Below are 12,085 nucleotides of genomic sequence, written 5' to 3'. Positions count from 1 at the left end.
TCTGCATTTAAAGTGTATTAGGAGCCAGGCAGGCAGGCAGCCTGGCTCCGTTCTGGTTCATGTCTGGTCCTGGAGCTCAAACCCCCCACCCCACCCCGGACAGCAGAGTGGGGCAACAGGCAGCCAGTCCACGAGGGGAGCTGGTTTTTAAACTGGTTCCCCTCGTGAACCAGCCTCTGATACAGAGGCAGTAGCACAGCATGTCAGGAGGCTCCTCGGGCGTAGGACTGGAGCATGCCCGGGGACTATATAGTAATTAACTGATAAAAATTCACGAGGTTAATTTACTATTCAGTATTCAACTTCCCTAATTAGTATATCTTTAAACACTGGATTGAGATTATTTTATTACAACAGTTTAATTTAACCTTTGAACTAACTTTTTATTTTTCACTGAAAACTTTTCTTTGTATTCCTTAGGAGCTCCAAATGGATCAACAAGCTAAGAAACATCTCCAGGAAGAATTTGATGCATCCTTAGAAGAAAAGGATCAGCTTATTAGTGTCCTGCAGACTCAGGTAACATCACTGATCTAAGAAAGAGGCTCTCGAATCAGCTGAGGGAACAAAAGAAAAATTATTGCTCTCTTCCTGAATATTGTAATATATAAGGTTTTCTAAAGACATGGCATGATTTCATTTTTGTAATGGTACCATTTAGCTCCACATGTCCGTGTCTTTATACCAATTGATGTTTGCTATGTTTGTGGTCTACAAAGCTTCTTATGCCCATGTGGTGTTGAAGAAATAATACTTAAGTATATTACAGGTGATAAAGAGCAGCTTTGTAAAATCATTCATTGAAAAAATCATATTCATCATTATGTGTCTGGTCTGAGCAGATATTCATGCTGGTAAGTTTTCTCAACACTCATTGAAAGGTGATACTGGAAGAATGTTCCATTTTTTGCTTCAGCATCTACAAAAATGATAATGTTATTATCATTGAAAGAAAAACAATGATTGCTATGAAATCTTATAAAAGGGAAATTGCCTTTCTATGGTATTGGGATATCAATTTCATTAAAATGCCACTAAATTTCATCATTTTCAACAAAATGGATATTTTATTTAGGTATCTTTGCTGAAACAACGGTTACAGAATGGGCAACTAAGCACTGAACTGCCTGAGACAAATACAGAAACTGAATCACAAGTTCAAAGTCCAGCAAAAGAAATCAGTGCAGAAAATTTTTTGGAGCCCGGAAGTACTGGTAGGTTTTTTTTCAGATACATTTTGGAGATATTGGGGTCAAAAGAATGTGCAGTTATGACAGAGTATCAGCAGGTGCAACCTAGGCTAATGTGATTTAAAAAATATTTTACAGAGTGATGGTCAGCCTCAAAATATGGCAATTAAGATGATTAAGGGTACATCTACACTTGCTCCCTAATTCGAACTAGGAATGCAAATGTAGATGACTGAAATTGCTAATGAAGTGGAGATTTAAATATCCCACGCTTCATTAGCATGATCTCACCGGCGCGTTACTCCGCTCAACAGCTGTTTCAAAAGTGAAAGTATGCGCCGGGACATGTTAGTTCAAACCAAACCCCTTGGTTCGAACTAACGTTACTCCTCATTTTTTGTCAGTCATAGAAACTTTGAGAAACTGAAGTTATGTGTAGTCAGGTTAATCCAAACTGCTTCACATTCTAGCAGTTCATCCATTTATTTTCATTTTTTATGGTATTTTTCTTGGATAAGTTTGACCTTAGCCTTTTCTTTCTTAGCTTTTTAGCTTCAGCAAGACTACTTCCCCTGGATTGTATTTGATGTGTTTTCTAGGAGTGTGTCAATGATTGTAAAGGTTCCTTAAATTTCTGATACATCTTTGCTTCTTAAAACATTATTGACAGGCCGTCGTTAGCAAGGGGAGAGTGCTGCTCCTCCTTAGTGTGTTAAAGTCTTCTTTTTGGAATCTCACAAGGAACCCTTCCTGGCATTCTACAGTGCTTGCCAATTACTGCCCCATGTCATTTCTCTTCATCCTCAGGAAGATGAAAAATGAGACTAATTTACCTTGCTACTAGCTTCATGAATGATCTGCTGATTTGGCTTCACTATTCTTCTCAACTGTTTTTTAAAATAATTGCCCCAATCTTGTAACTTTTGTGACCAAAAGACTTTACTGTGGTGGGTTTTTTTTTTTTTTTTTTTTGTTAAATTCCCTTAAACTATACTCCAAACTAGATACTTTTAAACTGCATCATACTCCTTTCTGGAAAAGCAGGAGTCTGGTTGCTTGGCGCTAGAGATAAGTCCTCCATGTGAAGTGGTTTGCTTCTCATTTATGTCTCTGTTTGTTGAGTATATTCTACTTGAGTCAACAGGCCAGTTTAAGAATTTTGGTGTCATTCAGCCACTCCATTTGCAAGGAAGATCTAGATAGATGTGGCACAAATATTTTTTGAGTTGTGTAAGGTTTGCACCCTTCAAAATCTTGTAGTTTTAAGAGCATTGTATGTAGTTCCTTTTCCCACGATTTTTGATGAATTATACCTCTGAAATTAATTAGTTGTTTTTAAAACATCTTGTTAAAAGTTATTTATTTTGTAGTGTTTTTAAAATATTTTTATATTTGTGGTCTCAGGAACTTTTGTGGAGGGCTGCTTTAAAAATAAATGTGATTTTATTATGAATGAGGTGCAATGATGGCTCACTGTGTGGTTACTGCAGCCAATGAAAGCATCTTCACATTTATTTGATCCAGAATTAGTACTCATAGTCAAGTGGAAAACTGGAAAAGAGCTTTGAGGAGAAGACTCTTATTTTGTGTACATATGCACATTTATAGTTGGATCTTGAAAGCATTCATGTTTTGTAGATGGCTAAAAGTAACTCTAATTTAATTATAATGTTGCTGATTTTTTTTAAATATACTCTCCTCTGACACTCCAAGAGGTGTGAACAGTTTAATTTATATTTATAGTTATAAATCACTGATGCCACTTTTAAATGCTGCTTCAGTTGCTTTCCCTGTTTGTATCCAAAATGTCTCACTAAGTAGTCTGTCATTTTAATGTAATGATGATATGATATCATTACATATCAGACATGAGGGTATGATAAAAGATTAATATTTTGAAAAAATAGTGTTTGTAGTAATAGTGCTGTGTTATCTGTAGAGGATGATGGAGATTCTGCAAAAACACTAGAAAGACTGATTAAGAGAGTGAAACGTCAAGAGAACTTGCTTCAGCGATGTAAAGAGATGATTCGATCACATAAGGAACGCTCTGCACAGCTAGCAAATGAGAAAGAAGCACTGCAGGAACAACTAGAAGAGAGACTGCAGGAATTAGAGAAAATGAAGGTATGGCAGAATCCCTAACTTTTGATAGATATCAGCAAATGTAGTGCAAGAGTTCTGGTATCATTTAATTAGTTCACACAGCTGTTCTGATGGCATGGGTCATTAAATTGAGCAATAGAAAATACCACGTATCAGTTGTGCCCAGCTGCCATAGGAAACAAAGATGTAACTGTACAATAGTGCTTACAACACTATCATTGTAGTATATGCCAATGATATTTCTATAGCATTTTTAATCTGATGTCAAACACTTTACAAAATAAATAGTCTTACAGGATTCCTTTAAATACTAGCTGCAGACCGATTTTCCTTAACGGCTCCCATGCCTGCAGCCTAGCCTCCTTTTGTTCCCTACCTGTGCTGCTTCTGGCATCAACCCCTGCACTGCTGCCACCACTCCATAGAGTATTCATCTCCCACCTTTGTGAGTGTTGCTCAACCAACCATGCCTTCAGTCACCATCTGCTTCCATCTTTAGATGTGCATGAGGAGGCAGGACGCCATAGAGGGTGATTATCTCAGCAAGAGAATTCTTGGGGGACATGGAGTTTCCTTTATAGCTATGTCAGAAGCCTTTGTGTGTGGTGAGTAGTAGGAGACAAAGTCAGGAGGTCATTGCAGATGCAGGGGTGGAAAAGGGATCCTAGAATTTGAAGGATTTGTCATTGGCTGTTCAGGCTCTCTGCACCAGCAGTTAAGCAACGAGCAGTTCTTACTGACTGTCATCAGTTCTACTCTTTGCCAAAGGCATCTATTGGGATTCAGAACTTCTCTCTTGAGTTCCTGCTTGTAGTTGCCAGCATTTTCACATGCACACCTGGTGAAAGGGAAGCTCATATGCAACCCCTGTCACAAGTACCCTGTTTCTAAATTTATCCCATCCTCTCTACTCACACCAGCATATCACAATCACCAGAATGTACTGTATTGTGTGCTACATGTATTGTGTTTTCCCTTACAGTCAGATGTAAAAAATAAATACAGTATCTAATACTTAGACCACTATTCCCTACAATTGGGTTTGTGACAGAATATTGATTAAGAGATTAGGCTGCTTGCAGAGCCTTTGCTTCAAATTTTCTAACCATCAGAGGTTAGATATCTTAAAACTACAAAGTTTTTGAGTTTTTCAGTTGGTGTTTACACTATTAACTCTACCTTAAATAATTTTTTTTCAAAGTTTCATTTTAGAGTTTTGTCATAATTGTTACATTGCCCATTCTTGGAAATTTTCCTTGTAAGTCAAAAGTTTAATCCCGTGTAATATTTTTTTCTTAACATTTCCCTATGTTAATTAGTTTGAACTGTCTTTATAAGGGTCACTGGAAAAGCTGGGCAGCTTTATGGTAGCTGAAATAGAATACTGCACAAAAATGAAAAAAATAAAAACCTACTTGTACATGTCTGAAAGAACATATAAAATAAGTTTGGTAGTTATTCATTAACAGCAAGAACATAGCGATGTATTAAGAAATATTTTGGGGCTTAGTATAATGAAAGTAACTTCTCACATAAAGGAAAATTGTATGAAGAAAGAAATGGAGAGATATAAATTTCCTTCATTCAAATAAACAAAATACAATATGGGGAAATGTTAAGATTTCTTAATAAGTACAGAATGTATTTTTGATAGTTTGCCTATTTTGTTTCAGGGAAATTAACATTTGAATCTTGTTTCAGTTTCTTATCTTCCCCCTGGCTTATACCAAGTAGAAGGGACAGAGCAATATAAATGGGCTTTTGTGCACAGGGAAAGCAGCTGTAATGTTGTCATCTTCAGACCCACTTTGTGAGCCTTGGGATGGGGTGGTGGAGTAGGTTTGCATCATGTGACTCAGCAGATATTTTGGGCAACACTGCCACCCACAGGATACCCTGGGGAGACTGCTATAATTTAGACCTGCGGTATCCTGCCAGTTCTGAAGCTGTAGCCACTATAGTGGCTACTGCTATAGCGAACTAGCCACACACAACCAGCCAAATAGCCACATGTAGCTAGTGGCTAGCATGTTGGATAACCACAGATTTAGATCATCCTTCAGAGATGTGCAAACTACAACAAAGATTGTCAAATACCTTTCGCTGTCATGTGATTTGTGTGATGGGCTGTTGAGAAATACAACACAAGATCTAGTTCCTTATCTGTCTCACATTTAGGGAATTTTGCTTGTTATGTCCAGACTTGAAGGCTGTCAGAATAGGAAACATTTTCCTATTGATGAGTGTGCTTAAGATCCTTTCCCTCTTTTGTGTTTTTTCAGGACCTTCACATGGCTGAGAAAACGAAATTGATTACTCAGTTGCGCGATGCAAAAGACTTAATTGAGCAGCTAGAACAAGATAAGGTAAATAAGGCAGTGTTTTTCTTTAAACTGTCAGTATAGCTAGCACATGATCATTTTGGGATAAAATCTGTACAAGCTCAAAGTGTCTGACTTCTATTTCTAATTCTGTTACATCTGCTCTCAGTAGTCATTTGGTTTTATTTTACATTCCAGATTCATATAGTTGTTTGCTGGTTAAAAGTTGAAATGGCGTTAGAAGGCTGTATTTTCTAAATGTGTTTGTATGGTGGACTAGTAGTCCAGATTTGATGTTGAAGGAATATTTAGTGTTGATTGGGACATGTTTTAAAAGACTAGTGATGAGTAGTCTAGGAGGATTTCTGACTAAGTGTTAGTTATGAGAAAATTAATATAAAATGTAATTTGGCAATGTACATATGTGATAAAAAGTGATCAAAATACCCATCATGTGTTTAACATAGGAAGAGTTTTATTGGCATCTATTTTATGTAGGTTCTTATATCTCACTCACTATCTGAGTGCCTTTCAGTAGTATAGTAAGCATTGTGACTTATTTTCTGTCACATGTTTGTTTTCTCATCCTTTCCCTAGAAGAAAAAGTATGTAGTGGATTGCTTTGGGTTTTTATTTTTGTATATAAAAATACACACATGCGCATACACACACATGTTCAGCTATAACACAAGGTCTAAGAATGGTGAAATTTGTGATGATTCATATGGATTGTGTCGTGGTGTGCACATGACATTTATGTATTAGCCTCACCTTCAGCTTTTCTTGCCTAGGGCATGGTAATAGCAGAGACAAAACGACAAATGCATGAAACAATGGAAATGAAGGAAGAAGAAATTGCTCAGCTGCGTGCTCGTATCAAACAGATAACTACCCAAGGCGAGGAGTTACGAGAACAGAAAGAAAAATCTGAAAAAACTGGTAAGAAATTCTGGAAGTTATTGGCTTTTATGTTTGAATGAGAAAAAGCTTCAGCATGGTCTGTCTGCATTCTCTCATCTGTTATCTCATCTTGCTGTTAAAACAATTCCCTGTCCTGCTAGTGTTCCTCTGTCCCTTCCTACTAACATCACTGCTATGTAGGGGAAATGAGTTCAGTTTGGTCTCTGCCTTCCTGGGTAACTAAAGGTTGAAAACATTTTTATGTTGTTTTCTTTAACATCCACATTCTCTAATCCAATGATGAAATATTGCTGGAAGACACCTACACCTATCCCTTTTTGCGTGAGAAAAGATTGCTGTATTTTAGTGGATTTGTATAACTTTCTGTAGAGAAAATTGAAGGGGAAGATTATTAGTGTATTTTTATCAAAAGTGTAACCTCAACCAAAGGAGAGACTGTACGTATGGGAGTGGAATGAGAGGATGAAACAAGTTATGCTTTTACATGTTAGAGGAAAATCTATGGCTGTCCCTCAAAGTATTAGTATCAGAAACATCCACTAATTGATTTCTAGCTGAACATAAACACAAAGTGTAATTTTTCCCCCAGGCTTTAAACTGTTTTGTTTTATAAATATATATATCAGTTTGTTTTACAAGAAAATGGGTAACATACTAAATATGTGTACTAATGCAGGACTAATTTAATGAGCTAAAATATATGCCTTTGGGAACAAAATGAGATTGTGTACAGCATAGTTTACAGAAGGTTTAGTTGATGAAACCTTGATGAAATGGACCATTATTTCATTTGATACAAATTACCGTACTTAAACTGATGACTATTCACTATTATGTCTGGCTACGTAGCAACATGAGATAAGCTTATTTTGTAAATAAGTAAATCATGTGTGTTCTGAAGGGTGCAAAGAAACTGAACATCTAAAACCAGAAAAGATAAACAAAAAATAAGTATAGTTCCATAGATAGTCTATTAGCAATCCTTTGGAAAACACCAAACATCTGGCTTAGAAAACTCACTTTTCCTGTTAGGGTTTTTTGTGTTTTGATTTTTTAAATTTTTAGTTTATAAAAAACTGATTTCAAAATTTAGCCAATATTAGCTTCAGGGTTGACCTCTGATAATTAACCTCTGATAATGTTTTTCAGAGACTATAATATTTAATTTGTAATTTGCTTTGAACAGTGCTTCCTTAAAAGTAAGCGTGTACAGGTTAGTTAGTATTTTAGCTTCTCTTAGTAGGAAAAATGTGCTTTAATTAGTACACCTAAAGATATGAAGTACTTTACAGTAGCTATCTGAAATAGAACATTGAAGCAACTGAAACTCTGTAAATAACTTTGTCTTTTGGCTTAATTAAAGCTTCAAGACAGTATAGATATGATTCCCTTGGTACTTTGCAAAATAAATTATTGTTGTGGTGCACACTGGTTGACTTATGCTGAGCGCCTCTTTTGGGGGAAGTGAGTTTTCTACCCCAATCTATTTTTAACCACCTCCCCCCAAAAAACCCCACTCAAGCACCCCTCTTCCACAAAAAAAAAAGCAGACCAACACAATACCTGCAAACCCATTTTGATGCATCAGTCCTGTCAGCATCTAAGCATAGGCATCCACTATAGTGACCTTTCTGTGGGTTTTAAAGCAAAGTGTTCTACATGCTGCTGAACATACTATTAAAATAAGAATGTTTTTGGCATTTAGACCATTTGTTGTTTCATACTGGATCCTAGTATTAATTGATGGAAAACAAATAATCAAATTTGAGTACAGAAAAACTCTGTTAATAATAGCTCTGAGAAGTGTTTCTGTGTTTTTTCCCTTTATTCAGTTTTCCTTGCTATGCTTGCTTTGCTTTGTGAAGTCTAGAAAATTTAGGATGAAGACTAAAATCAGTCATGTCAAGGTATAGCTTCAGTTTAAGATGAAACTATCACACACTATTTAAAATATGATTTGATCAGCAACATTACATTATTGTAACTGTCAATTGTAAAACTATTTTATTACTAATTGTGATAGAGCAATTAACATGGCTTTTAGGCCCTAGCCTTGTGATATGACTATAATATTACTGTAACATTGATTTATTCCTGGCCTGTACATTTTGTTTAGCTGAGCCCATGAAGGTTTATAACCTACTCTTTTTCACCATGTTACCAATTTTGGTGAATGTCCATGTTCCTAGCCTTGCTTATGTTCACGAAATATTGTTACTTAATCAAAAAGAAATGTGAAAGTGAATACGTAAAGAAATTTTTGCTTTCTTTTAAGTAAGTTATGGCTAAGATATGCGCAAGTTTACTTTTGTTACACAGGTATAGATACTGTTTTATTCGAAGTAATGTTTTTATTTGTTTAAATAGAGCATGTTATAAGGTGTCATGCTATATTTTTAACTTGCCTAGAATCATATATTTATTCACTTTCTTTCCTTTATAAATCTTCCTTTATCGTGAAATCATCATTTTAATTAGGTGACCCTGGCGAAATGGGCCATTATTTCATTTGATACAAATTACTTAAACGGGTGACTAGTCACTATTATGTATGGTTATGTAGCAACATGATATAAGCTTATTTTGTAAATAAATATTATCTAAAATCACAAGTATGTAAATCTCCCTATTTGATGATCATTACAGTTCAACTTTTTATAGACAGGGTGCATTATATTGAAATCTCACAAAGCATCTTATTTTTGTGCATCCACACATGCCAATAAGTGAATCATGGTGCCTTTCCCAAGCCTTGTATGAACAGGACTGGGGTAAGGGCTCTCTTTTTCTTACATCACACAATGGGTGCTTGAATAGGCTCTACAAAGTAAATTCTGTGCTTCTCAGGCAATATCAAATTTCAGTCCTTTATCTAAATGATTTGTAACTAACTTTCTAAATCCTTACAATATCTGGCTTTCAATTTACAATTTATCAAAAGTAGTTAGGGTGTTGGTAAATTTGCCCTTAAAAACCTCGTTTCTTTATTTATTACTAAATAGCTGGCATCAGTCTTCACTATTCAACTTTTTGAACAGGATAGATTTCGCTTATGTTAAAGATGGAAATCTGTTTTAGGTAAAACTGGTTTTTATTTTGACACTTTAAATTATTATCCTTTAATATACATTTCATGGTTTACGGAAAGCAAAAGCATGATTAATAACAATTCTAAGAAATTCATTCTTTATTAGATTAAATGCACAAAAAAACCATTACAGATGTATGGAGCTTAACTGTTATATTGCTTATTTGAATTGCCTTTTCTCTGTAGTTGCATTTTGTGAGTTGGTTGAAAGAGATGAAATTTATATTTCCCCAGTCTGTTTTGTTTCTATGCTCAATGCTGTATTTTTTAGTTTTTACCAGTTGGTGGCATTCTAGTTGAAGATTACCCCATCAGAACTAGTGAGATATTAGCTATCAGGAACCCTTCCTAATACAGAGTAACATTAAATGAAATTTTAGAAAAATTGCCAAGAACTTGTCAGTGTGTGTGTAGAGGGAGAAGGGGGTGGTAAAATAATAAAATACCCTATTTTTATTCTAACACAAACTTTTTTAAAATAAGTGAAAGCTTAGATTCTGCAGCATTGATGGCTTTAGTCATACTGGGCAGAAAAGATTCCTACTTGACCAGGGTGAGTGGGATTTTGCAAGACTAGTCTCTAGTATCGTTTACTATATTTCTTGGATTTTTGTTTTGCCAGGTTATGTTAGAGAGGATTAACTTTAATGTTATTCAGAATGCTTGTATTTTAACATGTCTGTTTTAGCAGTCGTGCTAGGAGAAAGACAAAGATAACTTTGCTTTCTGAATTTAGTCTAGAAATGTTTTAATGAACAAAAAAGCCTTATATTACAGCTTTATAACCTCAGTAGAAACATAGAAGTCCTGATAGGTGCAAAATTAATCAGTTTTGTTTAATGAGAAGGATGCTACTTTAACCTTACTGCTGGTTTGAAATGTTCATGTGAGTGTCCTATTGCACTAGAATTAATTACCCTGAATAAAAATATTATGTTCTTGCTTTAAATGCCAAAAGTGCCTGAGATGCATATAATTTCACTTTTAGAGAATAGACTGTCTTTCTGTGAAGTGTTGCTTCTTTGTGCTATCATGTCTTCTTGACCTTTTGTCCACCAGCTTATCTAGCTTTTCCCTCAGCATTGTGCTTGTGTTTATGGTGATGGAGCTGGCCTACTGCATGTTGCTAAACCGGTGGCAAATGCACTCCTCCCTAAAAAATAAACAAATTGCAGCATATGTTATTCAGCCCAAGTGTTGAAAGTGTGACACACACTTATGAATAAAAAGTTAAATACATTTGAAATTTTCAACTGCAGTTTTTATTTCTGAATCTACTTCTGATGAAAGTTATGTTTTAAAAAATGCAATTTGTGATTTTGGCAGTGTGGATACTCTGTGTAAAAGATGTATAAAACTATAGCCAGATATACAGTACATAGGTTTTCAGGATAAAGCGAGGGAGATAATTCTGCGCCTCCCAAATACACCAGTGCAAATTATATTCATACCTTATTTGTGTGCACTTTGGAATGTGTAGTAGGGATATGGAGCATGGCTGACTCTGGAAGGTACATGCTTGGGTGTGCTGCAGGGTTATGCATTAGCAAAGCTATTTATATTAGGGCACTGCCTTACCTCTTTTTAGCAGTGCTGACTGAGCAGAGGGTACGTTTCTATCCTGTTTCATATTGGTGTAGTATATATAAAAAAACCTCCAGTATTTAACATTTATAATGTATTTAAATACTGAAGTTCTTCTAATCATTAAAGCAGGATGGAGGTTTAAAAAAATATCTGAGTCTGTGTTTTGCTGTTGTCACAAAAAGTCACTTTCTCACTTCCTCAAAAAATTAACGCTAAAAGATCATAATTTGATCATAATTTGAACATAATTGTTTCAAGAATATAAGTCTCCTAAAAATGCAGGCGTAGACTCAGAAATGTTGATGATGATTAAAAGCTTTTTTAAAAGATGCATTTATGGCCTTGGAATTACAAAGTGTTTTTCACCTTTCAAACTCATGGGCGAGTTAAACTGAAAAATATATAACTGTAAGTGCGTAAGAATTTTCCTGCATAAGAATTGTAACTACTTAACAATATGTAACAGTTTGTGTTCTCACAGAATAATAGGCATTGTTATGGTCAGTCTGAACCACAATAGATTGATGAATGCTCCAAAGAAATCCAGAGAGCTCCTGCCCTGTTGGAAAAAAAATACTATTAAGAGGAAGACAAGTTATAATACTGAAGTTTTTGAAAATCATTATCTCTTTGATTCAAAAACAGTACCAAGTATTTAGCCAAGCTTGTTATTGAGCTGTAGGCTTTAAGCTGTTTTGAATTAGAAATTTCTGTGATTCACTCCTTGGAGTTGAGGTTTACAAATGTGCTACAAAGAAGGTTCTACTAATTTGTACCAACAATTAGCTATATAAGAACCTATTTTTAATATATGGGTTTTCCTTTTCATATGCTTTTCCAGCAAAGAGAGCCCATACTCATTATCACAGTTA

At 35.2% G+C, this 12,085-nt stretch overlaps 1 protein-coding gene across 5 annotated transcripts in view; it reads left to right on the top strand.

Moving 5' to 3' along the window:
- The window catches only part of GOLGA4 (golgin A4), a 103,828-nt gene that overhangs the window by 44,078 nt on the left and 47,665 nt on the right, over nt 1-12,085 (top strand). For all 5 annotated transcript variants that reach the window (XM_075921788.1, XM_075921787.1, XM_075921786.1 and 2 more), the window contains 5 exons: nt 421-519; nt 1,076-1,214; nt 3,130-3,317; nt 5,579-5,662; nt 6,409-6,556. In XM_075921788.1, coding sequence (XP_075777903.1) covers nt 421-519; nt 1,076-1,214; nt 3,130-3,317; nt 5,579-5,662; nt 6,409-6,556 — 658 coding nt within the window. The remainder of the gene's footprint in view (nt 1-420; nt 520-1,075; nt 1,215-3,129; nt 3,318-5,578; nt 5,663-6,408; nt 6,557-12,085) is intronic.

This window comes from Pelodiscus sinensis, chromosome 2 (genome assembly GCF_049634645.1).
Source record: "Pelodiscus sinensis isolate JC-2024 chromosome 2, ASM4963464v1, whole genome shotgun sequence".
Classification (NCBI taxonomy): Eukaryota; Metazoa; Chordata; order Testudines; family Trionychidae; genus Pelodiscus; species Pelodiscus sinensis.
The sequence above is the reverse complement of the archived record's forward strand: the minus strand, read 5'-3'. Positions and strand labels throughout refer to the sequence as shown.